Source organism: Neofelis nebulosa, chromosome 13 (assembly GCF_028018385.1).
Source record: "Neofelis nebulosa isolate mNeoNeb1 chromosome 13, mNeoNeb1.pri, whole genome shotgun sequence".
Classification (NCBI taxonomy): domain Eukaryota; kingdom Metazoa; phylum Chordata; class Mammalia; order Carnivora; family Felidae; genus Neofelis; species Neofelis nebulosa.
The window spans coordinates 87,950,132-87,976,738 of NC_080794.1; the positions used below are offsets into that span (position 1 = coordinate 87,950,132).

General features: G+C 55.9%; 1 protein-coding gene across 14 annotated transcripts in view; it reads left to right on the forward strand.

Moving 5' to 3' along the window:
* The window catches only part of PTPRE (protein tyrosine phosphatase receptor type E), a 162,101-nt gene that overhangs the window by 103,379 nt on the left and 32,115 nt on the right, over positions 1–26,607 (forward strand). For 11 of the 14 annotated variants that reach the window (XM_058698124.1, XM_058698123.1, XM_058698121.1 and 8 more), the window contains 4 exons: positions 14,474–14,592; positions 20,808–20,907; positions 21,196–21,269; positions 23,155–23,291. In XM_058698124.1, the coding sequence (XP_058554107.1) occupies positions 14,481–14,592; positions 20,808–20,907; positions 21,196–21,269; positions 23,155–23,291 (423 nt within the window). In that variant the 5' untranslated portion in view covers positions 14,474–14,480. Of the gene's footprint in view, positions 1–14,473; positions 14,593–20,807; positions 20,908–20,963; positions 21,119–21,195; positions 21,270–23,154; positions 23,292–26,607 lie in introns of those variants that run through there. The other 3 variants (XM_058698126.1, XM_058698129.1, XM_058698127.1) reach the window with 2 other exon arrangements.

Genomic DNA, 26,607 nt, shown 5'->3' on the forward strand with positions numbered 1-26,607 from the left:
CCGTCACGGAGAGCAAGTTACCTGCTTGTTAGGAAAGAAAAAATTGAGTGGATAAAGGTCTAGGTCCAATCACAATGCCAAATCCTATTGACTTTGCTAACAGGATTCCTCTGAAGACTTTAAGTTCACCTCCAGCAGTCCTCAAACCAAGCCTCAGATGTTTCAAACAGACCTCCCGTTCTGCAGTGAAAACTTCTAGATTCCCCAGGAGCCACTTCTCGTCGTGAAGCCTTTGACTTTGGTAACCTGCAAACACATTTCCACTCACAGGGAGCACAGGAGTAAGGCCTTTTGCACCTAAAGCAGGCAGCCCTTTTGTCTTCTAGAAATATCCTTTTGTCCTTTACCTGGCGAAATACATTTTCAGATGCTTATTTCCCCCAGTTAAAAGGAAGAGTAATGAGATTTGCTGCAGAGCCATTTTTGTCTTTTTTTTTCCTAATGAGTTGAGAACTAATGGCCCCAATATTCGGGCCTATTATTCTGAGGCCATCTCATGTCTTGGAGACATGACTCATGTCTCAGCTCAGTGTCAGCCATGAGGTCTCCCTGCCTCACCCTGTGAGGGCAGTCCCACCCCCCAGACCGGTCTACTCACTTGGAACCATGTGTGGCCCCTCTGGGGACTTTAGTTATCTGCAGCTTGTCTCGGGATGTGCCTTGTCTCAGGGATGTACCTTGTCTCGGGGATGCTCCCTGCCTGGGGGATGCGCCCTGTCTTAGGGATGCACCTTGTCTCGGGGCTGTGCCTTGTCTCGGGGCTGTGCCTTGTCTCGGGGATGCGCCCTGTCTTGGGGATGCGCCCTGTCTCGGGACATGCTTTGTCTCAGGGTTGTGCCGAGAAGCGGCAGGGGCCCAGGAGGTCCTGATGAACCCGGAGAGGAAGGCCTAATCGTTCCGCTTCCAGAACTGCCTTTTCATAAACCCCACGTTGAGGAAGAGCAACATCAAGAACCCAAAGAGCCCCCCCTTAACCTCTGCTTTGACTACATGGCCAGCAGCTTCCTTGGGCGAGGGCACTCCGTCCACCTGGGGAGCACTGAGCCTGCGGTTACGGAGGGGAAGCGGGGCACCGGTGCAGGGGCTCACAGCCAGGGAGACCGCCTGTTTGAAAACAACTTTGCTTCCAACGCTCCACGTTGAAGGCCCACTGAGACCTTCTAAGACATACCGTTTGTTCTTAGTTTATCCCACTGCTGCGTCGTGCCCAGTGATTTAAGTACAATGTGATCGGCTCCAACTTGTGAAAATAATTTGCGTCTCCTCGGCTCTCGTTTAAGAAAAAATGTCTCTTGGTACTTGCATGGTGAGAAAGTGCAAAACAAAAAAACAAAAATGCAGTTCTCTGGAAAGTTCTTTGACTGCCTGTGCGTAGCTTCCTAACTGAGGAGGGAACTTGATCTCAATGTCCTCTAAGCTGTCACTGCACTGGTGTGTCTGTCCCGGACTCGGTGCGTTTGGTTCCCGATGGTCCCAGGCCCAGGGCGGAGCTAGCTGAGGTTCAGTGGGGGACACACAGTCTCTAGCAGAGACCGGTTCCCTCGGATGGGCCGGCAGCCGCCTGAGGGACCCCACGCTGACCTGCAGGTCACAGCCCCTTCTTCTCTGGAGACCTGCCTCCCCAGGTCTCCTCTGCCCATGTGAGCTGAGAGCGGTGCTGTCTGCAGGGCCCTGGGTGTCTAGCCAGACTTCCCCCACGACCTGCTGCAGGGAATCTGGGGGCTCCACGCCTCCTCAGCTCCCCCAGCCTTCCGGGTAGGCCCCTCCTCCAGGGCATGCCGTGTATTCCCCAGGGACCTCAGCCATCTCTGGACACACCTGGCCTGTGTATATGGGGTATGAGAGGCAAGGGTGTACGGAGAGGGAGGCGGGTGTCCCTGGCTTCTTTCCACGGGTCACCCCACAACCCAGGACTTCTGCGGGTCCCACCACACAATTCTATGGGCTCAGGATTCTTCTCCTGGCCCCCGGGGGTTCTGCGTATGCCAGGGAACCCCAGCCAGACTCCACGTGTGTGCGCAGTGGGCAACTGTGCGGTCTCACCCCCTCAGAGCCTGGGGGGTGCTTCAGTCTCCAAAAGGAGCCAGCTCTCTGCCCTGACAGCCCAGGGCTGGTGGGCGGGCACCACACTGTCTCTGCCCTCCGTGTCCTCGCCTGTCAAGGCAGAGGCAGCCCCTGCCTCTCTCGGAGGCTGTCAGAGGAGGGTCAGACGAGAGGACCCTGGAGGGCATCGTGGGTGACGCCGACCCCTGCGGGCATCTCCTTGTCATTTCTTTCTGGATTTTCCCCCTTTTTCTCTCCTAACAAGTGGACTTCTTTGCCCTTCTCTTTTCCATGATGTCTCAATGGTTTCACATTTAGATGTTTGCAGTTGCTTAATTGTTCAAAAGCAATTAAGTTCCAGCCTTTCCCCAACTCGGATAAAAAGCATATGCCCTTCTCATCTTTTATTTTCTTTTTAACAAGCAAAACCTCCGAAAAGGCAGGCTCACCGTGGGTGAGCTGCAAGTTTGACTGCTTTCGGGGCTTTTATTATTATTATTTGAGTCTTTCAACCATGTAAGTGTATTCACACCTGAAGCTCAGAAGAGGCCTAGATTTGTTTCTCCTTTAACGTGAGGACACCTCTTTGTTCTTTGAGGTTTTATGCTTCCCCAGTGCATGACAAAATGATAATCGTGCCCTGTGAGAAATGTTGCCCTGATTTTATGGAAAACAGGCACCGTGGCATTAGGTACGAGACACGTGGGCAGGCAAGGCCCCCCGAGGCTCAGGGGGGTCCCGGGTTCCTGGAGGATTCACCGGGGGGCCGACACGATGGCAGGGGCGTGGGGGGGGGGGCTTACTTTGGTGCCTGGTGGCAGAACGTGCTTGACTTGTGTTTGCGGCCAAGGTTTCAGCAAACTGGCAATGTCCTTCCCAGTCTGTTTCCGGAGGGAGCAGGCTGACGAGGCTCGCCCACCCGTCTGTGCCTGCCGTGACTGTCTTCCCAGAACCGTCTGTTCTCGGCTGCCTGCTGGGCGGAGGGATCTCCCGTGCCCCAGGACTCACCCCTCGCAGACCTGAACCCCACAGGTGTCGAGGAGAAACCCCCACCTGTAGGTGCAGAGAAGGACTTGGCCGTTTTCTGGGAACATTAAGGGTCCCCATTTGTCATCGTCCGGGTTGCCGCTGACTGGCTTCCTGCTCTTGACATTTCTCAGTAAACAAAAGGACTTGGCTGGGTCTCCTGGCCTTCGCTTTGCTTCCTAACCCAGAAGGTGGGGGTAGCGTCTGCGCCTAATTACAGTAGCTTCAGCAAGCAGGTGGGCACGGGGCGGGGGACGCTGGGGAAGGCGTAGCTCCAGTTTGCATTTCCTGGTCCACAGATGAACTTGAGGGGTCTGTAAAGCAGCGGGAGACCAGCCGAAAGGGGTCAATGGTTGCTCTTTCTCTTTTTGCTCGCCCTGCTCTGAAAAGGCCTGGAAAAGCCGGCAAAGAGAGAGGGCCCAGCCTGGATCAGAGATACTGCCCCTGCCAGGTAGGCAGAGGTGGCTGCTAAGGGGCGGGACTTTGGGCAGAAATGATGAGGCCGAGAGCCATGGCATAGAGGAACATGTCAGGGCTGTCAGCGACCTTGGAGTGGCTCTGACTTTGACCGGGAGCTCGGGGGCTTCCCTCTGGCTCTGGAGACCAGAAGCAGTGACGATGTGAATCCTTGGATTCCTGGGGAACGCTAAGCTTCACCAGCCTGTCACATACATTATCTTCAGAACCTTCTAGAAAGGAGCAGCAGACATTCTTACCCACTTCTGCAGACTCAGGGGAGGAGTGAGGAGCTGTCCCCCCCCCCTCCCCCCCCCGCCGCCGCAGGTAAATAAGGGATCTCACAGCCGTGTGGCGTGCCTGCCTCCCGTTCGGTGACGTGAGGTGACCTCTCTTCTGGAAGGCGCATCAGCAGCCACGCTCGGGGATTTGACCACTGCCTGCCTGGGCTCTGAGTGCGCCATTGTCTTCTTTATCCAGCTGCCCCTGGAGGTCACTGTGACCCACGTTCCCGGGAAAGATTGGGGGAGCGGGGCGCACAATGTGCTCGGTTCTGCATCTGCCCCCGCATGCGGGCAACGTTCAGACGGCTGCTGGCCACTGCCCAGCTGTAAGAGGCTTGTCGCCGAGCAGAAGGGGCAGCCCGTTCTGCTCCCGGGGACTGTCTCCCGCCACGGCTAAGTGACCCGCTGGAGGACCAGGGCCAGAAAGGCAAGGTTCCTGGCTGTCAGCTTCTGGCACCTTCGTTCACAGAGCAGCAAACCTGGGCTGGAAGTGTGGATCTGCTCCGGGAAAAAGCCCCCGACACTGGGAGGCCTGGAGACCCTGCTGCCGTCACATCTGTCCTGTGGCCCTCAGGCCCTGGCTGCCCACCCTGCCCCCGTGCTTCTTCTCCTGCCGAGGCTGCTCCCGGAAAAGCCCTTCCTGCTCCATTTCTCCTTGGCTGATGCAAGTGCCCCTGGCAGGCTTTCCTCCTGGTCACAACTGCCCCTGGGGACTGGCTTCCACTCCATTTTACCTTTTGACCTAAAAGCCGTTCAGCGGTTCTATCTACCCTGCAGGCCTCTTGATGGCAAATTCTCGGAGGTAGAGATAAGACCCTGGCCATCTCCGTCTTTGACTCTTGGACTCCTCCCGCTGAGCCTGGCCAGGGACCTGTGTGATGGTTGATTTGAATGCTCACAGGGTGCCCGTGCCGAAACCACCTGGTGACTTGGTGTCTGAGCCAGAGGGAGCAGCTCCGAGGATGCCTAGGCTGGTTCTCAGAGACTTATGGCAGAACCACATAGTTCCCCAAGCTCTACCTTTTCCTGGCACCCGGTGGGGCCATGGTACTTGGGGACATCACCGGCCACCAACGTTGACTGAGCACCTCCTGTGAGCTAAGTCCGGCGTGGGCATTCACACCGAAGTCTCTGGGCCCACGGGCCGTCTGGAAAAAGGAGGCACAACTGACCTCTCACATGAGTGCTCACTGCCCTAGGGCGCTGTCCTTGACCGCAGTCACTGCAGGTCAGATGGATGTGGAGGGACCCTGGGTGCACTTCCCTCTGGGGGGTGTACCGCTTAAGTCCTGTGCGTCTCCTTTCTTCATGATGCCAGATTCCGACAGAAGCTTTAGTCTATTTCTGACTCCAGAAAAATGTGTTGAATCACACACGTGTTCCAGTGGAATCACGAGCCATTCACACAAAGGGCAAGGAAGCGACAGTGTGTGTCCAGGTTGGGGCTGAATTTGGATTCGGAGCCTGGGCTCGTCTAAGGTCTCTCTAAGGCCGGTCTGGGGCTTTCGTAGCTGCCGACATCGTGGCACCGACCTGCGTTCGTTCGCGACTCTCAGGCATCTGCCTGGCCACGGTCAGATCTGTCAGGGCTGTCTCTGAAATTGTTCATCTGCAAAGGGAGAGGCCCCTTGTCTCCCCCAACCCTTCAGAAGAAGACCCGACCTCCCCAAGAAGAGAACAGAGCAGACGTGGGTGTAGACATTCCCGGCCAGGGCCGCAGAGTGGGGCCCAGGCTCTGGGACTGGGGCTCAACTGTGGAAACAGCAGGTGCTCCCCCACAGCCCTGGCTGCTTCCAGAAGGAAGTGATGGGGGAGCAGGCCTTCTTGGTCGGTGCTGGCAGCACGATGGTGCCTGGTTCACAGGGGGGCCCAGTGGTTTAAGTAAAATCAGCCCAGTTTCAAGAGTTATGCACATTATCTCACGGGTCCTCCTGTCTTACTCATCGGGAAGCAAGGTCACAGGGCTGAAGTGTTCTGGCGAAGGCTCTCACCTGGCCCAGGGAGAGGAGAGAAGGAGGCAGGAGTGGATGACAGAGACAGGGAGACGGAAGCGCAACGAGCCCAGCCTCGGAGGCCCCATTCTCTTTGAAAACCGACCCGGGTTGATGAGATGGAGAGAAATCTGCCGCGATCGCCCCTGATGACCTATTTCCTTCAAGAACGTTCATCAAGCCTCTCCGCTGTGCCAGATGGACGTGCCTGAGAGCGGCTCCCGCCCCCAAGAAGCCCCAGGGCGTAGATCGTTCTGCCCGGTGTTGTTAGCTTCCGCTTCAAAGCAGTCCTTCTGGAAAGCCTCCCCCACCCTCCACCCCGACGTCCTCAAACGCTGCCATCATCAGTCAGTCCTGCCACCAGAGACACTGGGTCTCCCGGTTCCTGTGCAGATTCGGGGGCTTCCTGAAGGCGCCGTGTTCTCCGCCCCCGGCACCCGCTGCCCCCCCAGCTCATGCTGCCTCTGCCTCCTCTCCCGCTACCCCCTGGACTGCTCAGCTGCTCACCTGAGAAGACACCCCTTGGCCCTAGGCAGCCTTCTGATTCTGACCCCTCTGGGCTGGCGTCCCGCAAGTGGCTCCAGTCGCCAGCTGCTGTTAGTGTCCTGGTGGTTCCAGCCCCTGGGGTCCGCCGTCTTCCCCTCCATTGTCCACTCCTCTGAGTAGAAGGTCGGCGGAGGGGGTGAGCCTCAGCGTGGGTGTCTCTTCTATTAAGAAGAAGAGGTGGGGAGAGGGCCGCGCGTTTCCCACTTTTATTGCCATCTTTCAGCTACTACTGCCGAATCCCAAAGTCCGATGGATGGGGCTTTGTCGTGTGGGTGCCCCTGTTTTCCTGCTCAGGTGCTTTGGGCAGGGATTCTCCCTCCATATTGGCCTTCCTTTCATTTTTTGTGTTTTAAAAAAGTTGGTTAACGTTTATTTTTGAGAGACCTCGGAGAGACAGAGCACGAGCAGGGGAGGGGCAGAGAGACAGGGAGACACAGAATCCGAAGCAGGCTCCAGGCTCCGAGCTGTCAGCACGGGGCCCCACGCGGGGCTCGAACTCAGGAGCCACAAGATCATGACCTGAGCCGGCGTCGGATGCGTAATCGACGGAGCCACCCAGGCACCCCCTCCACATTAACCTTCCTGATGGGTCGCTGCAGTGGTCCTCTGATAAAACGCATCTCCTCTGGGTGATGGGCAAACAGGCCTTTGGGGAGCATGAAGGACCTGTGAGTGTGACTGCCAGATGTGGTGGTGGGCGGGGGGGGGGGGGGGGGGGTCAAGCCAGCAGTCAGGTGTGAACACGGTTGTGTTCACTAGCCGGCTCAGCTGTGACCTTCAGGACAAAAGAAGTTGGAAGGGGTTGGATAGGGTGAGCCCCACGGTGTATTTTGGTGAGAGAAGGAAGAACAAGCACGCGTCCTTATGACACTGGCCTCAGAATCGTACTCCTGGAGAGTCCGGGCTGATTCCCAACATCTTACTCCGTTCCGTGCATGCTCCTTCCACAGTCTTCTCCAGGCTCCCGTAGTGACCTCTCTCGCTGCGACGGCCTCTTATTATTCATTACTTGCTTTTTTATCTTTGCTTCTTGTCCCTGTATCCTGTCCATGTTCACGTTTCTTCCACATTTCCCATCTCATTGCAATTAAAAGTGAGAATTTTAGTTATGAAAAGTTGCACTGAAGGAGTCCAAGAAGGGCTTGGTGGCCTGTCCCCTTGGCTATCGCACTTTCTCCAGGGTCTCATCTTAGGGCAAGGGACCCACGGGAAGGGATGGGCTCTCTTTAGGGGCGATCACCTCTGAAACATGAGCAGCCATGCTCTCCACTCTGTCCCACCCTCCCCTAGCCCAGTGAGGACAGCACTGCCCTTTGGAGGACACCACGTGGCTAGACAAGAAGGCATGAGCTTGGACAAGAGTGGGTTGGGTGCTAACTCCTTCTGGCCCCTGTGTGGTGGGAAAAGTAGTTGAGGCTGAGGCCCCCCGCAGGCCACCTGTGGTACCCGCCAGCTGAGCGGTGGCCCCTGCCATGGCCCCTGGTCATGGCCAGGCCATGGCAGGGGCCACTGGTCATCAGGATCCGTGGGGAAAATGAGAGATTACAGGATTTTGACATAGTTGCAGGAAACAGAGGCAAAAGAGTTTTGCCATAAAACTTGTAGACAACAGTCTGAACTCTCACGACACTTGCTTGGGCATTTACCGTCAGGGGTAAATCTACATCTTTTTGCATTAATTAGTTTTTAATAACACTTTATGAATTTGCCCTAAACCCGTCCGTCAGGAATGAAGTGTGGAAAAGGGCACATGTTAAGCACTGAGTCTCTGTTTTCAAGAAAGTTGATGATGAGGCTACAATTTGCACAAAATATCCATCAGCATTTACCTTCTGTGTCGGGGTCCGAACTGGTGCCGCTGACCACAGAGAAGCCGTGAGAGGGAAAAAAGCCTCTAAGAGAAGCAACCGCTTCCCCTGAAGGGTGACTCAACGACCTCTGTGCCCCAGGATGATGGATTGAAGGGGCTTTACACACAGCCCTGGGAAGCAAGGGCTGTTTATTTAGATCAGATGACTCTTCATAGCGAGTCAAGATCATTATCAATTCCAGGTCTCATTGCACACTTACGGGAGGTGAAGCGATCACCATCAGTGCTCCCAATAGCAGGTGCATTTCACAACCCGTCAGATGATAACCGGTTTTATATCGGTGCCCTTTGCAAACGGAAAACGAGTTAATTCCCGTAGTGGCGCCGTTGTTTTTCATCCGCTTCGTGGAATCCAACGACGAGTGGGAGGCTCCTTCTGTGAAAGGTGAACACCTGACCTGATTGCTAATGTCACCGGAAATGCCACGAAAGCATTCAACACCGAGGACGCGTGCATTTGTTTGGTGGGATAATAGAAGTATATAAGGGCTGGCGGACCTCGGCGTTTGTGGTAAACGTCCCACACTTGGACTTGATTGTGATGTACAGATAATTTTTAATTGCGCCCACGCCAAGTAAATATTCTGGCAGAGAAGATAGAGGCTGTAGATGTCAGATTTTAGCAACAGCTACGCTTGCAGGGGAATTAAACTGAAATATTATGTAATGAAGCTGATGTTGAATTTTGAAAAATACTTAGCTTGGGAACATGCATGTTCTATTCCCGCCCCATCAGAGCTCAGAAATGCTTGGGGCTTCAAAAAGTCGCTCAGTAAATCAATCTAAGTATCCTACAAAGACGGCAAATGTTTCTATAAACAAGGCTCCAAGTATTGGTTGCCTGTCATTCTGAATTTGTCAGAAATATTTAGTAAAAGTAAATGCAACTGGAAAATACAACCACCAATAAAAACCCCTCAGCGTTTTAAAGTTTTACAATTACAACTGATGAAAACATAGGTTATGAACAGGAAGACATTAAAATCTTTCTCTATGAAAGCGAGGAAAGAATAAAGCAAACAGAATGATGAGGGCTCACAAGATGTTCCTTTGAAAACTTTGCAGACAATTGCGTGAAAAAATTTAAATATTAAGGATATTGAAAATATATTAAAAGTGAAATGTATTAAGAACAGACAAGGTGAGGTGCCTGGGTGGCTCAGTCCGTTAAGTGTCAGACTTCAGCTCAGGTCGTGGCCTCACGGTTTGTGAGTTCGAGCCCCACGTCGGTCTCTGTGCTGACAGCTCGGAGCCTGGAGCCTGCTTCGGATTCTGTGTCTCCCTCTTTCTCTCTGCTCCTCCCCCACTCACACTCTGTCTCTCTCTCAAAAATAAATAAACATTAAAAAATATTTAAAAGAACAGACAAGGCTGAGAAGGCAATTGAAGCAGGTGAATATGTACCGAGAGTAGGTGTTCTGTTCATGTTCTCATTTTATTTTCATATAATCAATACCAGAAACGTTTTTTATAAAATAAACGATGGCTCTAATGTGCACTGGTAGGTTAGTTTTGTTTTCTAGAAAGGGTTGGTTTTTTTTTTAATTTTTAAAGATAGGTTTTGCATAGAAACTACTTAGTGGGTTCCCATTTTAATAAAACCAAATGCTGACCACTAATGAAATACTGTAGGAAAGCATATGGCTTTAACTGTTTCAGCCTCTCTTTTGCTCTCGGAGGTCCTGTTTTGGATGAGAAATTACACGTGGCCCATCCCAGGGGCTCTCCTTTAAGGGTAGAACAAATATTTAGCTCTGCTCCTTTGTGAGGGAACGGAGTCTGTCTTGTAATTGAGAAGCAGCAGGCGTGTGAACCCCTCGTGATGGGTTTGAGCTGCAGAAAGAAAACACTACCATCTTGGAGCTGCAGGGGGCAGCCTGGCTCAGTCCTTGCAGGACACCCAACACCGGAAGGCTCAGCAGGGTGGCCCTTCCTCAAAGACACTAGCTCAGGGAGGACTCCATACCCTCAAAAGCCCTCAAGGTCCCTGTCAGCTGGAGAAGCCAGCTTGGAGGAGGCAGATGTCCCCAGTCCCCAGGAGGCTCGACATCTGGTTGGGAGACCCAGTGCCCAAATGACTCTGAACAATTCCGGGCGGTCTGATCCCAGGAAGAGAGAGTGTCTTTGGCTTGCTGGACCTCAAAGGTTGGTGGGATCAAGGCAGAGGGGACAGGGGTCATCCGGTGAGGGGAGGCATGTGGGCAAGGGCTGGGGGATGTAGACGGGTCAGAAGAATCCCTCTCCTGCCTTGGGGTCTCCACCTGCACCAGCCTCCTGTTCTCCTCCTGTTCCCTGGCCGCCATTTGCCAGACGCCCAGCCCAACTCCTCTACTCCTGTCCCCAAGGGTAGTGGCCTCCTTAGGCTGGGCACCGAGGCCTGGCCTCTGCCCCTCTACACACCCCCAGAGTGGCCCCAGGTCCTCGACACAGTTCCTGTTGGCACTCTGCTAGAGTGCTCTCGGGACCCGGAGAGTCAACAGGCCATCTCCGAAGACAGCAGGGCATCTCTCATAGGATTGCGGTGAGGGATGGTGAGGGTAACTTATCCCAGAAGTTCAGATAGCTTATCACACTTCTGGGGAGTTCAGTAAATGGTAGCTTGTATTATTGCTGTATACTCCAGGCCAAAATCCACTCCATCCCCAGACTGGGGACCCCAGTCTCCAGATCTCAGCTAATGAACGATGCCCCATGGCATTCCATCTCCCAAGATGGAAATCCCAGTGCCTTGGTGCCCTAGTCAACACCGCGTCCAACTGACTACCATTTACACGGATTCTACCTCTGAAGCCCCTTTCAAATCCCTCCCTCCTTGCCGTTCCCATTGTCCTGGCTTAGTCCAGACCTTCCTACTCTGCTGTGTAACCAGCACGTCTCAGATTTGATGTGCATGGGAGCCGCCTGGAGATCTTGCGTAGGAGGAGGTCCCGCTGTGTCTGAGATGCGGCATCCCTAGTATGCTCCCAGGGGATGCCCATGCCCCCAACCACTCTGGGGAGGCAAAGGCTTACGCCGTGCCTCTTGTGGCTTGTGACCGGCTTCCGGCACTCTCTCTGGAAACTTCAGTGGCAGCTCGCTGCTCATAGCCAAGGTTGTCTATACCACACCCTTCGCTCTCCATATATTTGGATCTCATACGTCTGGAGTTGGGCTCAGGAATTGGCATCTTCTTATAATACCTCTGAGTGGCTCTAATAATGTAGGTTGCTTGTGGAAAACGAGCCTGTAACACCAACCAACCCAAACTCTTCAACGCGACGTTCAAGGGCCTTCTCGATTCGGTCCCGGGGGGAGTGAATCATCACCAACTCACCTTCCTTCCTTGGCACTGTGGACACTCATCTCCGGACAGGGGGTCCTAGGGGATGCTGTGTTTCCACTCTTCCTTCCAGCTCCACAAATCTGCGTTGGGGCAGGACCGGCATCGTATTTAGTTTCGCGGCTCCGGGACCCGACAGTCGGCCTGCTCCAGAGTGGCCCAGCAGAATATTAAAAAAGCATCAAGTGGAATAAGAAAACAGTGCTAACCAAACTGATAGGTGGCTGACTTTTGATAAGAATAAACACAAAAGCTGCTTTGTTGGAAACTGTTTTGATAATCTCTGTTCTGAGACGCAACGTGTTGTATGCCCACAGTACTTAACATGCGGTAGGTTCAATACAAGTCCTTAAAATTCACCACGGTTTAAACTACTTCAAGGACTATTTTGTGCCGATTCGTGTCTGTGCTTATTGGTAGCTTGCGCAAACCCTCCGAGGGTGAATCGCCAGGGACAGGAAAGTTGTCATTGGCTTGGAAATATAAGTATCGCAATAAAGGGACTCAAGGGGGTTTGAATTCTGCAAAGTTTAGTGTCCTCTGCTGGCCACAGCGGGCAAATCACCTGCTGCTCCAGGGGGCACTACCCATCCCCCTGGGTGTCTGATGGGTGATGAGATGGCCTTTGTCGGCCTGAAAGTGTCAACTTTCTCTTAGGTCATTGAGCATTAGGAGAGGAGGGTCTTGAATGAATGCATATCACAAGACAAATGCTTCAACTAGGAAGTGTGCATTTCTGAGTTGTATTAAACCAGTTAATACTTCCTAATCACTTACTCTGCAGTGTATTCAACTGTGTAAAAGCGTCGTTCAAGAACAGATTCTGTCTGGTGCAGCCTATGCAGAGCTGACCGTCAGGGCTTGAGAGCTTTTGTCTCGGGTGGTCCTGGGTTCCATTCACGCCTCTTCCATCCCCTCTACCCCCGCTTCGGGCCTGTTCCTGAGTCCTGGAGGGTTGTCGTGGGGCAGTGTCCACAGGAAGGGCCCAGCACTGGTAGGCGCTCACGGGATACAAGCTATTGTGTGCATGCGTGCGTGCGCGTGTGTGTGGCTCACTTTAACAATCTAAAATGTATTTGGGAAATAAACAAGAGAAAAGAGGTTGGAAGCATTGATTGTGGCCATCATGGTTGCTCTAGGATAATTGTCTGCTCAGAATGGTTCCATTCCAGCAGTGGTGACTGCTGAAATGCGATTAGACTTTTTGTGCTCATTCAAGTGTCCCCTCTAATTACAAGGAACCAGTGTTTCTGGGCCTCGGTCCATCCATGTGCCCCGGGGAGGCTTTTTGCAGGAAAGTGCCGTCTGAGGGGACAGGCACCCCAGGGGACCACGGAGGGGGGCGTCAGGAGGGATGAAGCCCACAGTCATGGTCACCACCAGATCTCACTGGGCCCAGACAGCCGCACGCCTTGCCCTGAGGTGACTCTCCCATACCCCCGAGAGGTCCTTGCCACATTTTCCGAGGACCTAAGGTATTTTGGCAAAATTGGAGCACCAGGCAGGGATCCGTGGTGGCCCTGCAGGTCTCCTGGGTGAAAGATTGCTTTTTCCCGTGTTGAGCCACGTGGCAACCCGGGTTTGCTCCGTGCATGTCCCCACCCACCCGGTAAAGACTTCCTTCCATTCCCAAGAGGCTCCTCAGAGATGAGCTAACTAAAGGTGGCCCCTCCTGGGCGGGGAGGGAGCCTCCCTGCGCCTCACCTGGGAGCGCAGACAGGAGAACAGTCACGGGCAAGGCCTTCACCCCAGAGCCACGCGGGAAGTTCCTGAGAACAGGCCAAGTGTGAGGCTCAGAAGAACACTGACTAGGCTGGCCTGCCCATCTTCAATCTCGTGGTTGACTCCTCAGGACAGGAGGACTTGGCTGGCCTTTGAAAGGCTCATCGGGCTCCGGAGTATGGGACACATGGGCCCGGGGCCTGCCCTCCCCCCGGCCCCGAGGCTCAGGTGGGAGGCAGTGAGGGTCGGCACTCAGAACAAGGGCCGGTGGTGTGGGTTGTGGCCAGGGGGACAGCAGAGGTGGACCCTGTGCGGGTGGGCTGGACCCCCAACCCCCTGCCCCTGGTCCTGTGACCACACGCCGGGTAGCCTAACTCCTGAGCCCAAGATTGCTCCCCAGGGGCTGCTCTTCCCTGGGCTCTCATGATGCAAATGGAAACCCTAACCTGTGTCACAGCGGACACGAGAGAATGTTCCCACGTTCCCCAAATGTTGAACAAATCATTGCCGTGTGGCAATTTATTCTTTCAAGTTTATTTATTTTGAGGGGGTCGGAGAGGGAGAGGGAGGGAGTGCAGAGAGAGCGGGGGCAGAGAGAGGGAGACACAGAATCCGAAGCAGGCTCCAGGCTCCGAGCTGTCAGCGCAGAGCCCGACGTGGGGCTCGAGCTCACCAACCGAGAGATCGTGACCTGAGCCAGAGTCAAGAACCAGAGCCACCCAGGTGCCCTGACCGTGCGACGACCTAGAAGCAACGGGTCAAGGGCCTCGCTGAGTGTCCGTGAGGCTGCCGCTCAGAATCTTAGATCTCCTTGTTTGTGTGCTCGGGGTTTTTCCTCTCCGGGTTCCTCCACATCCTTGTTCGCCTCCCCTCCCCCCCCCCCCAAACCAAACAAACCAAAAAAGAATTTAACCAGAACCTTGAGAGCTTTTATAACCTGGGAGCAGCTCACGGAGTTACTAACCTGGCTCGTTCTACAGTGAAATGGCACAGCTGTGAACTGTGCCAGCCGTGTGCACAGACCCCTCTCCCGGACTCAGATTCGCTAAGCAGTGCTCCAGAGCCTTCCCACCGTCATCCCCTCCCTCCTCACCCCGCCCCCCCACCCCACTGCCCTGTTTTACGTGAGGTTCCCTCCTGGGCTGGGGCGGGGGGAGGAGGGGCAGCCCCAGGCGCATGGCGGGGAGCACTCTGAGCCTGTCCCTGCTTCCTGCAGGTTCGCCATGGAGCCCTTCTGTCTGCTCCTCCTGGCAGGTGTTAGCCTGCCTTTCGCCAAGGCTCTCAAGGGCAACGAGACCACCCCAGCGGAGAGCAACTTGACCTCTACGACCGCAGGTGAGGACCCAGCTGCCTGCCGCTCACCTGCCCTTGCCATCCCCCACCCTCCTGGTAGGGTCTCAAGACCGGGGGTGATGACCCCGCTGGGGGAGGAGAAGGAGCATCGAACACGGAACGCCTCTCAAAAGCAGGCTGGCCGCACGAGCCAGTTGTTGGGAATTTGACCAGAACAAAACTTAGCATTCGGGGGGCGGCAAACACAACCCCGTGCTCAGAGTTGGTATCGGCTTCGGCGGGAAGCGGGGGAGCAGGGGTTCACAGCCCCGACCCCGCCGTGGGGAGCCGATTCTAGCGATCCTCAACAAATGGGGACGTGGACGAGTGCCTAGGGGATAGTTAGGCACTGACATGGCAGTTGATCCAGTCAAGAAATCAGTGTGAGTCCTTTCAGGCATGATGTTGGTACCGTGGCTGGAGTCACATTTTTAAAAGAAGAGTCCACGCGTGTCTAGAGATGCATGTTGAAGTCCTTCTGAGGGAAGCAACCCTCCCTCGGGGAGCCACTCGAGAAAGAGCCCCTGGGGAGCAGGAGGTAGGCGGGGCCATAGGCCAACCCAGCTGCCTGGTCCCCATCAGAAAGTCGGTGGCAGATACGTGGGGGTCACCGCTCCATGCTCCTGCCTTTTCCGTGGTTTGAAAGTTAGAGTGGAGACTGGGGAAGAGTGAACAGATCCGCGTGACAGCGTGGACGGACCCCAGAAACACGCTCAGTGGAAGAAGCTGGACGCGAGACCACGTGTTGTGTGATCTCCGTTGATAGGAAATGCCCGGAATAGTCAGGGTGTCGGAGGAGAAGGTACCTGAGCGCTTGGCCGGGCTGGTGGGGGCGGGGGGGTGGGGGCGGTGTGTGGCAAAGGCCAGGTGACCTCAGGTGGACGAGAGGTGGACGGGAAGATTCTAAAACTGGATTGTGGTGGCAGTGGCACAACTAAGAATTAACTAAAAATCATTGGATCTTCTGCTTAAAACGGGTGGGTTCTGTAGAATGTAGATTTGGCGTCACGGAATTGAACTAAAGGCCGTGCGAAGCTGACGGGAAGGGGAGGAGAAGCGGCAGAGAGAGCAGGGGCTCTTGAATCACGTGACCCTTGTTCAGCTCCCGCTGACCTGGCCAGGTGACCTGGAGTAAGTTCCCGAACCTCTTCGGGCCTCAGTATCCCCATCTGTGAGTCGGAGGTAATAACAGTGCCTCCTTTTCGCAACGCTGTGAGCATTAACGAGACCGCCGAGCTGGGTACAGAGGCTCGTCCACGTGGGCCACTGCTGTGGATGGCTGGACAATGTGTCAGGGGAGGCCCGTCACCCCGCCAGTCGCTTACAGCCCGGAAACGCGGCCTTTCAATGTCCCTTGGTATCTCTTTCTTGGATGTGTGCCCAACTGATGAGTTCAGGGTCCCCAAGGACTAGGCCCAGACTCGCTTCCCTGGGAGACCAGAGGCCGTCTGTGGCTGCCAGCTCTGTCCCCTGGCCGGCTTAGTAGGAGCCTATAACCAGCAAGTCCTGGTCCCTTGAGTCTGTATCACGGCCTGTTGCCAGTCCCTACACGCCTGCCCTGTCCCTTCCCTGTCCATCCCCCAAGACTCCCAGGCATAAAACTCAAGGCATCTCGGATAAGGTATTACTTGGTGTATCGGTTAGTGTTCTCCAGAGAAACAGAATCAGTAAGACATGTGCTTATAGTTTCATTTATATCTGTATCTGTATCTATGTCTGTATTTATATGTATTATAAGGAACAGGGTCACAGGACTGTTAGAGTTGTTGAGTCCAAAATCCGCAGGGCCAGGGAGCCGATTTGAGCTCGAAGGCTGGCAGGCTGCCGCTGCAGAACCGGAAGGAGTGATGTCCCAGTTGGAAGGCAGTGAGGGAGGAAGGATTCCCCGTTACTCACAAAAGGCCCAGCCTTTTTGGTCTCTGCAGGCCTTCGACTGATTGGGTGAGGCCCACCCACAGTGGAGCATGGGGAGGCGTGTAATCTTTTCAGAGACCACCAATCTAAATGCTGAATCTCATCCTAACAGCACCCTCATAGAAACACCCAGAACAGCAGCGTTGGACCACGTATCTGAAACCCCGTGGCTCAGCTAGGTTGGCATTCAGCATCACACTTGATTATCACAAGGCGCTGGGTAAACAAAAATTATCAACTTCCTTCCAGAAGAAAAAGCTTGAGTGAGATAATTAGAAGTGCCCCATTCGGGCTGGGATCAGGGACTCAACCCCCATGCAGCTCAAGGGCCTGACGTGATTTTCTGAGCCCAGACACGTGACCTACAAATGCACCCTTGGCCCCCAAGAGAAGGGCAAAGTAGGGCTCAAGTCATTGGTGCAAGACCCCAGAGAGGACGGCCGGAGCAGCCCTGTCCTCACATTGCCAGCCAGAGAAATCCAGAACTGCAAAAAAGGAAAGACAGGAGCCCCTAGCAGACAGAAGCTGCATTTGTTACTGTCCTCGTGTACGTTTTTCACATTTTTTAAAATACTTATTTATTTTTGAGAAAGAGAGAGACACACACAGAGGGCGAGCGGGGGAGGGGCAGAGAGAGAGAGGGAGACACAGAATCCCAAGCAGGCTCCGGGCTCCGAGCTGCCAGCACAGAGCTCCGTGCGGGGCTCAAACTCACAAACCGCGAGATCATGACCTGAGCCGAAGTTGGATGCTTCACCAACTGAGCCACCCAGGTGCCCCGTGTCACTGTCCTCATCTCAAGCAGGGCCCCTGGGTGCTGGGTCCCTGGTGCTGTTCCACAGCCTGAGACCCTGCAGACCTGCCCCGAGGACAGCGTGTCCCGATTCTACCGGGCAGAGCATCGTTTGCCCCGAAGCGGAGAAGCCAGAAGAGAGCTGCGTGGGCGTTTCCCTAGCTAGCACCCAGGGCACCGTCAGGGTGACTCAGCCTCACCCCTGGGCCTCTTCGCTTCACTTGGAAAGAAAACGGTTGGCCAGTAAGGTGGCTGTGGGTGTCAGGCGCTCCTTTCGGGGACAGGGAAGCGACCCCGTGCCCCTGAGAACAGATGTGTCCCTCACAGCTTGTTACAGTTTCTGCCCGGGGCTTCACGGCTTTGGCAGTGGCTGCCGGTCACACAACCAGGAGGCAAGTCCACGCTGGCTCCAGTTCAAGGTCTCGGTGACAGCAGGTGGACGGGCTCCATTGGCCTAGAATTCCAGACGGGAGCCTGACCCGCGGGAAGTGCCCTTTGGAACTTTGTTCCCTGAAAGAAGGATCATCTGGTGGGATCACAGCACATTGCCACAATGTGCCAATAACCGGAAGCCCTGTTTGTTCCTTGAACAAAATGTATCAAATAATCATCAAGAGACATTCCTTTACGCAGGAGCTGGAGGTAAATACTCACAAACAGTACAATTAAATGCTGTTGTCCATATTACAGGAAGGCTTCCTAAAAATTAATAAGAAAAAGACAGCCCAGTAGGAAAGTGGTAAAGCAAGCATATATGACCAAACAATGTGCAAATATCCAATTGATTGTTTTATTAATCACGAAATGATGCTTTACTCTGTAGAAAGTAGGGAAAGGCAGGTTGCAGTGGTATTATTTCATTTAGCTGTTTGGCAAAATTTAAAAGGATTGCTCACAGCCAGGGGGGATCAGCTCCATCATCCAGTCTAGGTAAGCACGGATGCTGGAAACTTCGCAGGGGGCAACTTGGCAGTTTCTATGACGATTTAATGTGTGTGCCCACTGACGCACAAAGTGTCCTTCTGGAGCTTTCTACGGAAGCACTTTCAAGATACCCAGAGAGAAAGATACACGATGTGAAATCGTAAGTAACAGAAAAAAAAAAAAAAAAATAGCTGGAAAGAACCTAAATGTCCGTCGAAATTTCGGGTTGTTCAGAAAGTGGAAGTCTAAGCAGCCGTTAAGCAGGACGAAGAGGCTGCGTGTGCTGACCCAGAGGCTCACCAAGACAGACGCCGCGCGACAAGGCCGAGCCACAGAGCTGGCCCCATAGAGGACGGCGTCCGTTTTTGTTGCTGTTGCTGTGTTTTCACACTCCACTTGGCCCAGGGGATACAGCCCAGCCCGCAGAGCTTTTTTTCTGGACCATTTTGTTTCACAAAATGGCATTTAGGTTGAATTACTTATCAGAATTTAAAAATCAGATAAGTTTTACAATAGCTACGAGTTTCTTCTTTTTGGCAAAGCCGGGAGAACTGGACGGTGTGGGGGGCCCACCTTCCGCTTGACCCCAGTGGGGCCGCCCCTGCAGACGGGGCACGGACTCCCCAGTTCTCCCAGCCCCGCCAGGCCTGCCGGCCCCTGAGTGATCTTACCTGTTCTCTGCCCCCTCCCCCCCCCGCACCCGGAGAAAAGAGGCAGCTGCTGACATTTGTCCCTGGGGGCTGCCGATTCTGCCCATGCACACAGCCCTGCGCTGGGGCCTCGGGTCATTCAGCCTGGTCCTCAAGAGCACGCTGAGGAAAGCCCACATCTGTAACTGTAGCCTCTGAGCCTGGAGGCTGGACCCTGGAGCCTCCTGATGAGGCCCCCCAGAGATGGGCTGTCTGTGGCCCAGGTGCCCGTCAAGGCTCCTCCGGGTAGTGCCCACACCCTCAGCCAGGTGCAGCCAGCCCTCGGACCGGGCTGCTCACCACTCGGTCACTGCCAAGATGGACGCTGGCCTGGGCAGCCGAGGTCTGTGCAAATGCAGAAGTGGGGGGCGAGAGAAGGGCACCCGCCTGTGCCCTGTGGTTGCATTTGGCAGGGCAGGGATGGACCCCAGTCGGGGAGTGGAACACCCAGGCCCCCGCCGCCCCCCGGGGTCAGGCATCTCCCCATCAGGCAGGCTTGAGTTTGCTGCAAGGGCCTGGCAGAGCAGGGCGGGGCCTCTGTGGGTGGGCGAGTGTGGAAGCTCCCCCCCCCCCCAAAACCCCACCCCCTCCCCCCCACGGGGTCAGCTCCCCAGGGGAGCTCTGCAGCAGGTAGGGCCAGGGGAGAGGGACTGGGGCACACGCTCTTAGAGGCTCTGCCTGGTGTCACCCTGGCTTTGCCCTACAACTTGACTTGGGAGGTCCCTGGCCAGATGGGAGAGGCATTGGCTCAGCCTGGAAGGAGGGCGTCTCGTTTGGCCAGGCTTCTGGCATCCGGGGCCACCTCATCATAGACCAGGTGTCTCTCAGTCAGTGCACCTCTACATCAGACGGTCACTCGAATCAGTAAAAACTGGCATTTATTAGAAATACGTGCCTTGGCCACTGACAGGTGCCAGAGCCAGTGTGAGGCCCCGGCGGGAGGTTTGCTTACAACCTGGATGGGGGTGGGGAGGGACCTTTAGGATACACGAGGACAGGGTGCCAGGGGAGGGAAGCTGCAGGACCGTGGTGCCCCACTGGGCTCAGCTTTGGGAAGACACAAAGCTATGGGAGGACCATTGTTGTCTTTGAGGAACGTCCACTGACTCAGAGTGAAGGCGGTCGCCCCCAGGGTCTGTTCATTCCGAGAGAGTAGGGGTCTGTGCTTGGAGGCACACAGAGACTCTCTGGGATCCACAGAAGGGGAGCCAAGCGGGCTTCCTGGAGGAGGGGGCATTCGAGATCTCCCTGGGAGTGGGGGCATTTTGGTGAGTGGGAGTCTGGGGAGGCAGGGGCTAAGTCAGAACAGCCAGCCTGTCAGAGCCCCCTCAGAATCTGGGCTTACTGGGCAGGTCCTGGGCAGCCAAAGGCAGCTGCCCCTGGTCCAGGGATGTGGGTCCTTCTGAATGAGGAAAGTCAGCCTGGACCCATAAGATCGGGAGCTCGAAGCTTCAGGGGACCTGGTCGTGGCCTGGCCACAGACCTCCACCCAGCCCACGGGCCAGGCTGCGCCCCCATTGCCCTGAGCTCCTGCGTGGCCCTGGCAGCTCCCCACGCTGTCCCCAGAACAGCAGGGCATCTGACCCTCCACCCTCTTCCACCTCCCCGGTGCCCGGGGCCCGGGGAAACAGGTTCCTTGAGGGGGGCAGGGAGCTCCCTGTCGCGCCTTCACTGCCCCTCAGCCCTCACCAGGGTCAAAGTCACCGGCCCCTCAGTTCACCCTCTGTCCCCCGTGTCACGGCGGCTCATCTCATCAGTGGTGAGAGCGCAAGGCACCGGGCGGTGGCCTGCTTTGCCGACGGGGAAGCGTGGTCTGGTGCTGGGGCTCCTTCCTCGCCCAAACCCCCTTTCCCCCTTCGTCTGAGTCCCATCGTGATGGGGACCGGCTCTGCCCGCAGGCCCTCCGGCCCCCCGCGCGTCCCGGCCCCTGCTGGCCTGGCTGCTGCTGCCTCTGCTGCTGTTAGTCGTCTCCCTCCTCCTCGCCGCCTACTTCTTCAGGTAGGAGTGTCCCTGGGGCGCGGGCGGACTTGCCCCGACCGGCTCTGATGAGGAAATGATCTCCTCCAGGCCGCACTGCGGGTGTGGGCCCAGGCAGAGGGCGGCGGGGCTGGGGACCGGAGGGGCCGGGGACGAGCGGGGCTGGCGACCCGGGGCCGGCGTGGCAGGGGGCAGCCATGAGCGGCAGGAAGAGCTTCTCCAGGCTCACCTGGTGGGTATCCTCGCGCAAGAGCCCCGCGTCCCGGGGACCTTCCCTGTGCCCGAGGCTAACCAGTCTGTGTCTCGAAGGTTCAGGAAGCAGAGGAAAGCCGTGGTCAGCGCCAATGACAAGAAGGTGCCCAACGGAATCCTGGAAGAACAAGGTACCCTGCGGGGCCGGGGGGCCGATGGGGGGGGGCGGGGCTGCCGGGAGGGTTTGCTGGGGGCTGTCGTCCGCCTCTTATTTGCAACGTTAAACCCCTTCGCCTTTGAGACTTGGGTCTCCCTTTACCTGGTGTAATGCTGGCGTTTGCCATGGTAGAATTTTACCATTTCAAAACTTTTCTCCTTTCCCTCGGCTATGAAACAGACATTGGAGACTTTCCGTTTGTGGCTTTGTTGGAAACGCTGTTCACATCCTGCCCTGTTGACAGGGTTTTGACGTGTAACAGTTTTCAGGAAGCCCTTTAAAATCACCCTAGGATGAGACAGCCTGGTTCATGCTCTAAAGGGCTCGCCTGAAATTCGCACCGTTTTCGGATCTTGACGCTGGAAGAGAGCTGATCCACCAACGTGTGCGGCAGGGAAGGTCCCCGTGGAGGGCATTCCCAGCCTTGTCTTTCAGGCTCTGGGCTCAGTTCCGTGCCTCAATGCTACTTACAAGGCACACTGCTTCTCTTCCCCACAAGTGCAGGTGGCTGAGAAAGTTCTGTGAGGCAGAGACTTTCAGAATGATTGGTTCACACCAGTGACTGTAACTTCCTCTAGTCAGCTTGCTACCTAATAGTTCCATGGTTTGGGGGAGCAAACATACGGTCAGCCTTCAAACAGAATTGTAGAATCGACCCCCAGATAATAAAAAAGAACGTCAGCCCCAAAAGACCTAGCAAGGGGCTGGAGGGCAGTCCTGGGGTGCTGGCGGGACCTGAACGTCACCAAGAACCTCGTTCGGTGCTGCTGTGGCCTGCGGGCGCCTCCTTCCTGCCCCAGCTCGCTCCCTGCACGTTTCAACAGCCCTGAAAGGGAGTGAAGAAGGTGTGGCTGGCGAGGCCCAGAGGCCCAGCCAGACTCACTCTGACGCGTCTGCTCTCAGAGGAACGAGCCCTGTGAGGAGTTCTTGGCTGGGCTTCAGAAAGGTTCTGCAGGTGGGGACAGGCCCTTTGCAGGAGTGACAGCAGAGTGTTCACGTGGACTTTGTCAAGAGTATCAGTCACATTGCAGGAAGAGAAGCCCCTGCCAGCAATCTCTCCTTTTGTCTCACTCTGAGTTGATGGAAGGCTCTCTCCTGAGGCCCGTCCTCGTTGTCGGTGCCTCCCTGCCCGCTCCCCGCAGAGCAGGGATGGTTTCTCTCTCTCTCTCTCTCTCTCTCTCTTTTTTTAAACATTTATTTATTTGAGGGGGGGAGGGGCAGAGAGAGAGGGAGACCCAGAATCCGAAGCAGGCTCCAGTCTCTGAGCTGTCAGCACAGAGCCCGACGCGGGGCTCGAACCCACGAACCGCGAGATCATGACCTGAGTCCAAGTCAGATGCTTAACTGACTGAGCCACCCAGGAGCCCCCAGGAGGGTTTCTCTTACTTCTTCTGGAGCTTGTGGGGTTTCAGCAAGCAGACTATTTGTCACAAGGGAGACAGGGCTGAGGGAGACGCATATCCTAACCGATTCCCTGTCTTTCCCGCCTGAACCAAAGTTATTCTTCCGTATTGATTAGCGTGCAATCGTTTCTCCCTATTTCAAGCCTGGAAAAGTGAGTTGGAGTGTGAGAGTGCCCGGGTCCTTGGTGGAGGGAGCAGGGGCTGGGGGCTGAGCTGGAAGATGAGGTGACTGTGGTTGGTGAGAGCAGGTCACACCGGCCAGAGGGACGCCCCTCTGGTGTGGATGTTGTCGCAGGGGGCAGACCTCTGTGCTCCGCTGCGCGGGGCCCCGCTCGGAGAGTACCGTCCACCCTCTGGCTGTGTCATTCCTCCGGGGTGCCCTTGGTCCGTCCGGTTCATGAGTCAGCCATCCGGAAACCTGGCTGAGTGGCCCCCATGTGTCTTCTGGTCCCACAGAGCAGCAAAGAGTGATGCTTCTCAGCAGGTCCCCCTCCGGGCCCAAGAAGTACTTCCCCATCCCCGTGGCGCACCTGGAGGAGGAGATCCGCGTCCGGTCGGCAGATGACTGTAAGCGCTTTCGGGAGGAGTTCAACGTGAGTTTGGAGGTTCCTTGCTGTTCTTGTCGCGGGGTCGGGGCCTGGGAAACGCGGCACCGCATTTCAGGGCACATCGTCCCAAAGACCGCATAGACTCGCGTGGGTCACCACACTGTCCCACAGGGGTTTCTGGACGCCTGGCTTCCCCTGCGAGGTCCACGCACGCCCCTCGTTGCTCATTCGTAAGATGAGACGGTCGAGCGAGAGGCTCCCGAAGGCCCCTTCCAGCGCAGACACTGAGTGCCGAGTCCCAAAATCTAGCGTGATAGGGACACGGCGGTCTCCCTGATGTGGAAGACCAGGGCCCGAGCGGGCGGCAGGGTGACAGTTCTGTGTGGAAAGCGGTGGAGCCCGCCCCCCCCCCCCCCCCACAATCTAACGGGCCTCGGAGACCTCGTGCATCTCGCGGGTGAAGGAAACGTCCCTCTTGCGAACCACCCTCGTGGTGTGACTTAAACAGCCGTGGGGCCGCTTGAGGGGCCATGGGCTTCGGTTCGACCTGTGCCCCAGCCTCTCCTGGGCATCACCCAGCTACTGCCGTTCTGGGCGAATCGCCTCTGCGGACCTGGCAACGGCAGCAGCCAACTAGCACGGCTTTAACCAACTGTGACGGTCCCCACGGGAGCAAGCCGATTCCCCCAGCTCTCCACAAAAACCACGAAGGTGTGTCCGTGATGCCTCGCCTCGTGCGATTCAAGTTTTCGTCAATGTCCTGTGAATTGTGACTCTGTTGGATAGACGGAGATTTGGGGGGTGGGGGGAGGGAGAGAGGGAGGCACACGGAGGGGGGGGCAGGTAAGAGAGACACCGGGGACACTCATCTGGGGTCTAGCCGTTCAGTGTTTACCCCTGACCATGTTCCTCGTGAGCTCTGTGCATCTTGCTCACGTCACATGCAGCCGTGTGCTCAGTGTTGAGCCCCAAAGAGAGGCCGGTGACGCTGACCGCGCCTTGCTTAGCCTGCTGCCCCCACCCCCCCCAGGCCCTGGCACAAGGGCCAACGTCTGGGCAGCCGGCCTCTAAGCCGGCCTCTAAGAGGGGCTCTGGGCAGCGGGCCGCATAACCAGCGGCGTGTGGTGTAGCTATTTAATCCAGAGACGGCACTCCAGCAGATGCGTGGCTTTTCACACGGAAGCATCCCGCGAGGGCACGGGAGGTGACGGAGCGTCGCATCGGTACTTTGCTTATTTTTTTAACATGAGCCTCGCCCGCCTTTGCCTTGCTTCCCTTTGTTTCCAAATGTGTCTTCTATTTTGGGGAAATTAGGTCATCTTGAAAGACAGCTCGACGCAGTATTGTTTTGCAATCTGTCAGCCTGGCGAGAGAAGTTCATTCTCCGTGTTCACAGTAACTACCCAAGTTGGCAGCGGTGTGACTTTGTCCCCTCCTGCCTTGTCCTGTTTCCCCTTGTGCTTGTGTTTCCCCGCGTGGACGTGGGGGTCGGCCTTCTGCCAGCAGGAGGACCGTGAGGCAGAGCCAGCCGGCTCCGCTGAGATCTCTAAAGTGAGGGCGACTCCAACGCAGCAGGGCTGGAAGTAGGGTCAGGCAGGCAACGCACCTGCCCCAGGCAGGAGCAGCTCAGTCGGGATAAATAGTATTTCAATTATTCAAAAATGTCAAAAAATGTTTGTGTTGTTTGTTTATTTGTTTTGAGAGACAGAGAGAGTGGGGAAGGGGCAGAGAAAAAGGGAGACAGAGAGAGAGAGAGAGAGAGAGAGAGAATCCCAGCCAGGCTCTGTGCTGTCTGCACAGAGCCCGACACGGGGCTCAAACTCACGAACTGCGAGATCGTGACCTGAGCCTGAGTCGGATGCTTAACCAACTGAGCCACCCAGGCGCCCCCAAAATATCAAAATTAATACGGGCCATCCATGCCGAACGAAATAGTAAATGAAGACAAGATCATTCCGACTGATTTCTCCCGCGGTCCCAGGCTACACCATGAGTTGTCACCCCACCGTCACCCGTCCTGGCGTTATTTAAAGGCTTGGTGTTTTCGACATCATGCCTCAATTTTGAATTTAAAATCTTTTCAATGTTGCATTTGGATATTATTTTACCTCGATTCCTGGGTTTATGGTGCCACTTCAGAGTTTGCCCCCGAAGCAAGTACGTCACCCTTCCTGCCCTGCCCTGCCCAGCTGCCCACTGGAGGCCTCCGGGCAGTGAAGGATGAGTAGATCTGCAGAGGGAAGGAGGGTCTGGTTCCGGCGCTGGGGGACCCGGGACAAGCTGCTTGTAGTCTCTGAACCCCAGTTTGTTGCTCTCGCCAGTGAGAGCTGGCCCTGTCTTTTTTGTTTGTTTTATTTTTGAGAGAATGAGAGACAGAGCACGGGCAGGGGAGGGGCAGGGAGAGAGGGAGACACAGAATCTGAAGCAGGCTCCAGGGTCCGAGCTGTCAGCACGGAGCCTGACACGGGGCTTGAACCCACGGTCCGTGAGATCACGACCTGAGCCGAAGTCGGACGCTTCCCCGACTAAGCAACCCATGCGCTCCTCAGCTGGCTGTGTCTCAAGCCGTGTTTGTGTGGCTTCTGTCTCCTAAGCGCCCTGGAGACTTCCAGGACCCGCCCACTCTTGGCTCTGTGATGACCCCGCTTGAGTTAGACAGCTGTTCCCCTCTTCCTCCTCCTCCCCTGATGTCCTGAGTTCCAGTCCCAGAGACGATGAAAGGGACGGACGAGTCTCAAAACGAGTTTGGACATTTGTGTATTGCCGACCCAGAGCATCCGTGAGCTGAAGGAGTTTGGCCCTGGGTCACTTCGGTGGCATGATCGAGGCGTGAATGCTGGCCGGCCTGCCTCTTACCAGCCTGGGGCGCTTGCTTGGTCCCTTGGTTCCACCTCTGCCTGCCTCGGATTGCTCGCCTGTACAAGAAGGACGCTGCCTGTCCCCGTAGGATTGTCCAAACACGTAAGAGAGGCAGATGTGTGCCCAGCTTCGCCTGGTGTCTGCACTAGAGGCGTCTGGGGCTGCCATGCTTTTTAGGACGACTCCTGGGGACATCCAGTCTCACAGTCTCCGCCCGCCATGATAGAGTGCCATCCCAGCAGAGGCTCTCCCAGGCCCCCCCCAGTGAAACCCCGGCCAGTGAGTGCCATTCAGGGCAGGAACACCCCCTCCCCAGACAGAGTCTGTCCAGCTCAGGGGCCCTGCCCCAGCCCTAGCATGCGTGTTGTAGAAAGGCGCAGGGGAGGCGTGAGCCAGACCCGACCCCTGGAGCATGCTGGACCAGCCCACACCCGGCTGCTCTCTGTTCTTCTCATTGGCTACCACCTGCCCAGCACTGCAGAGGAGGGAGGAAGGGGCAGGG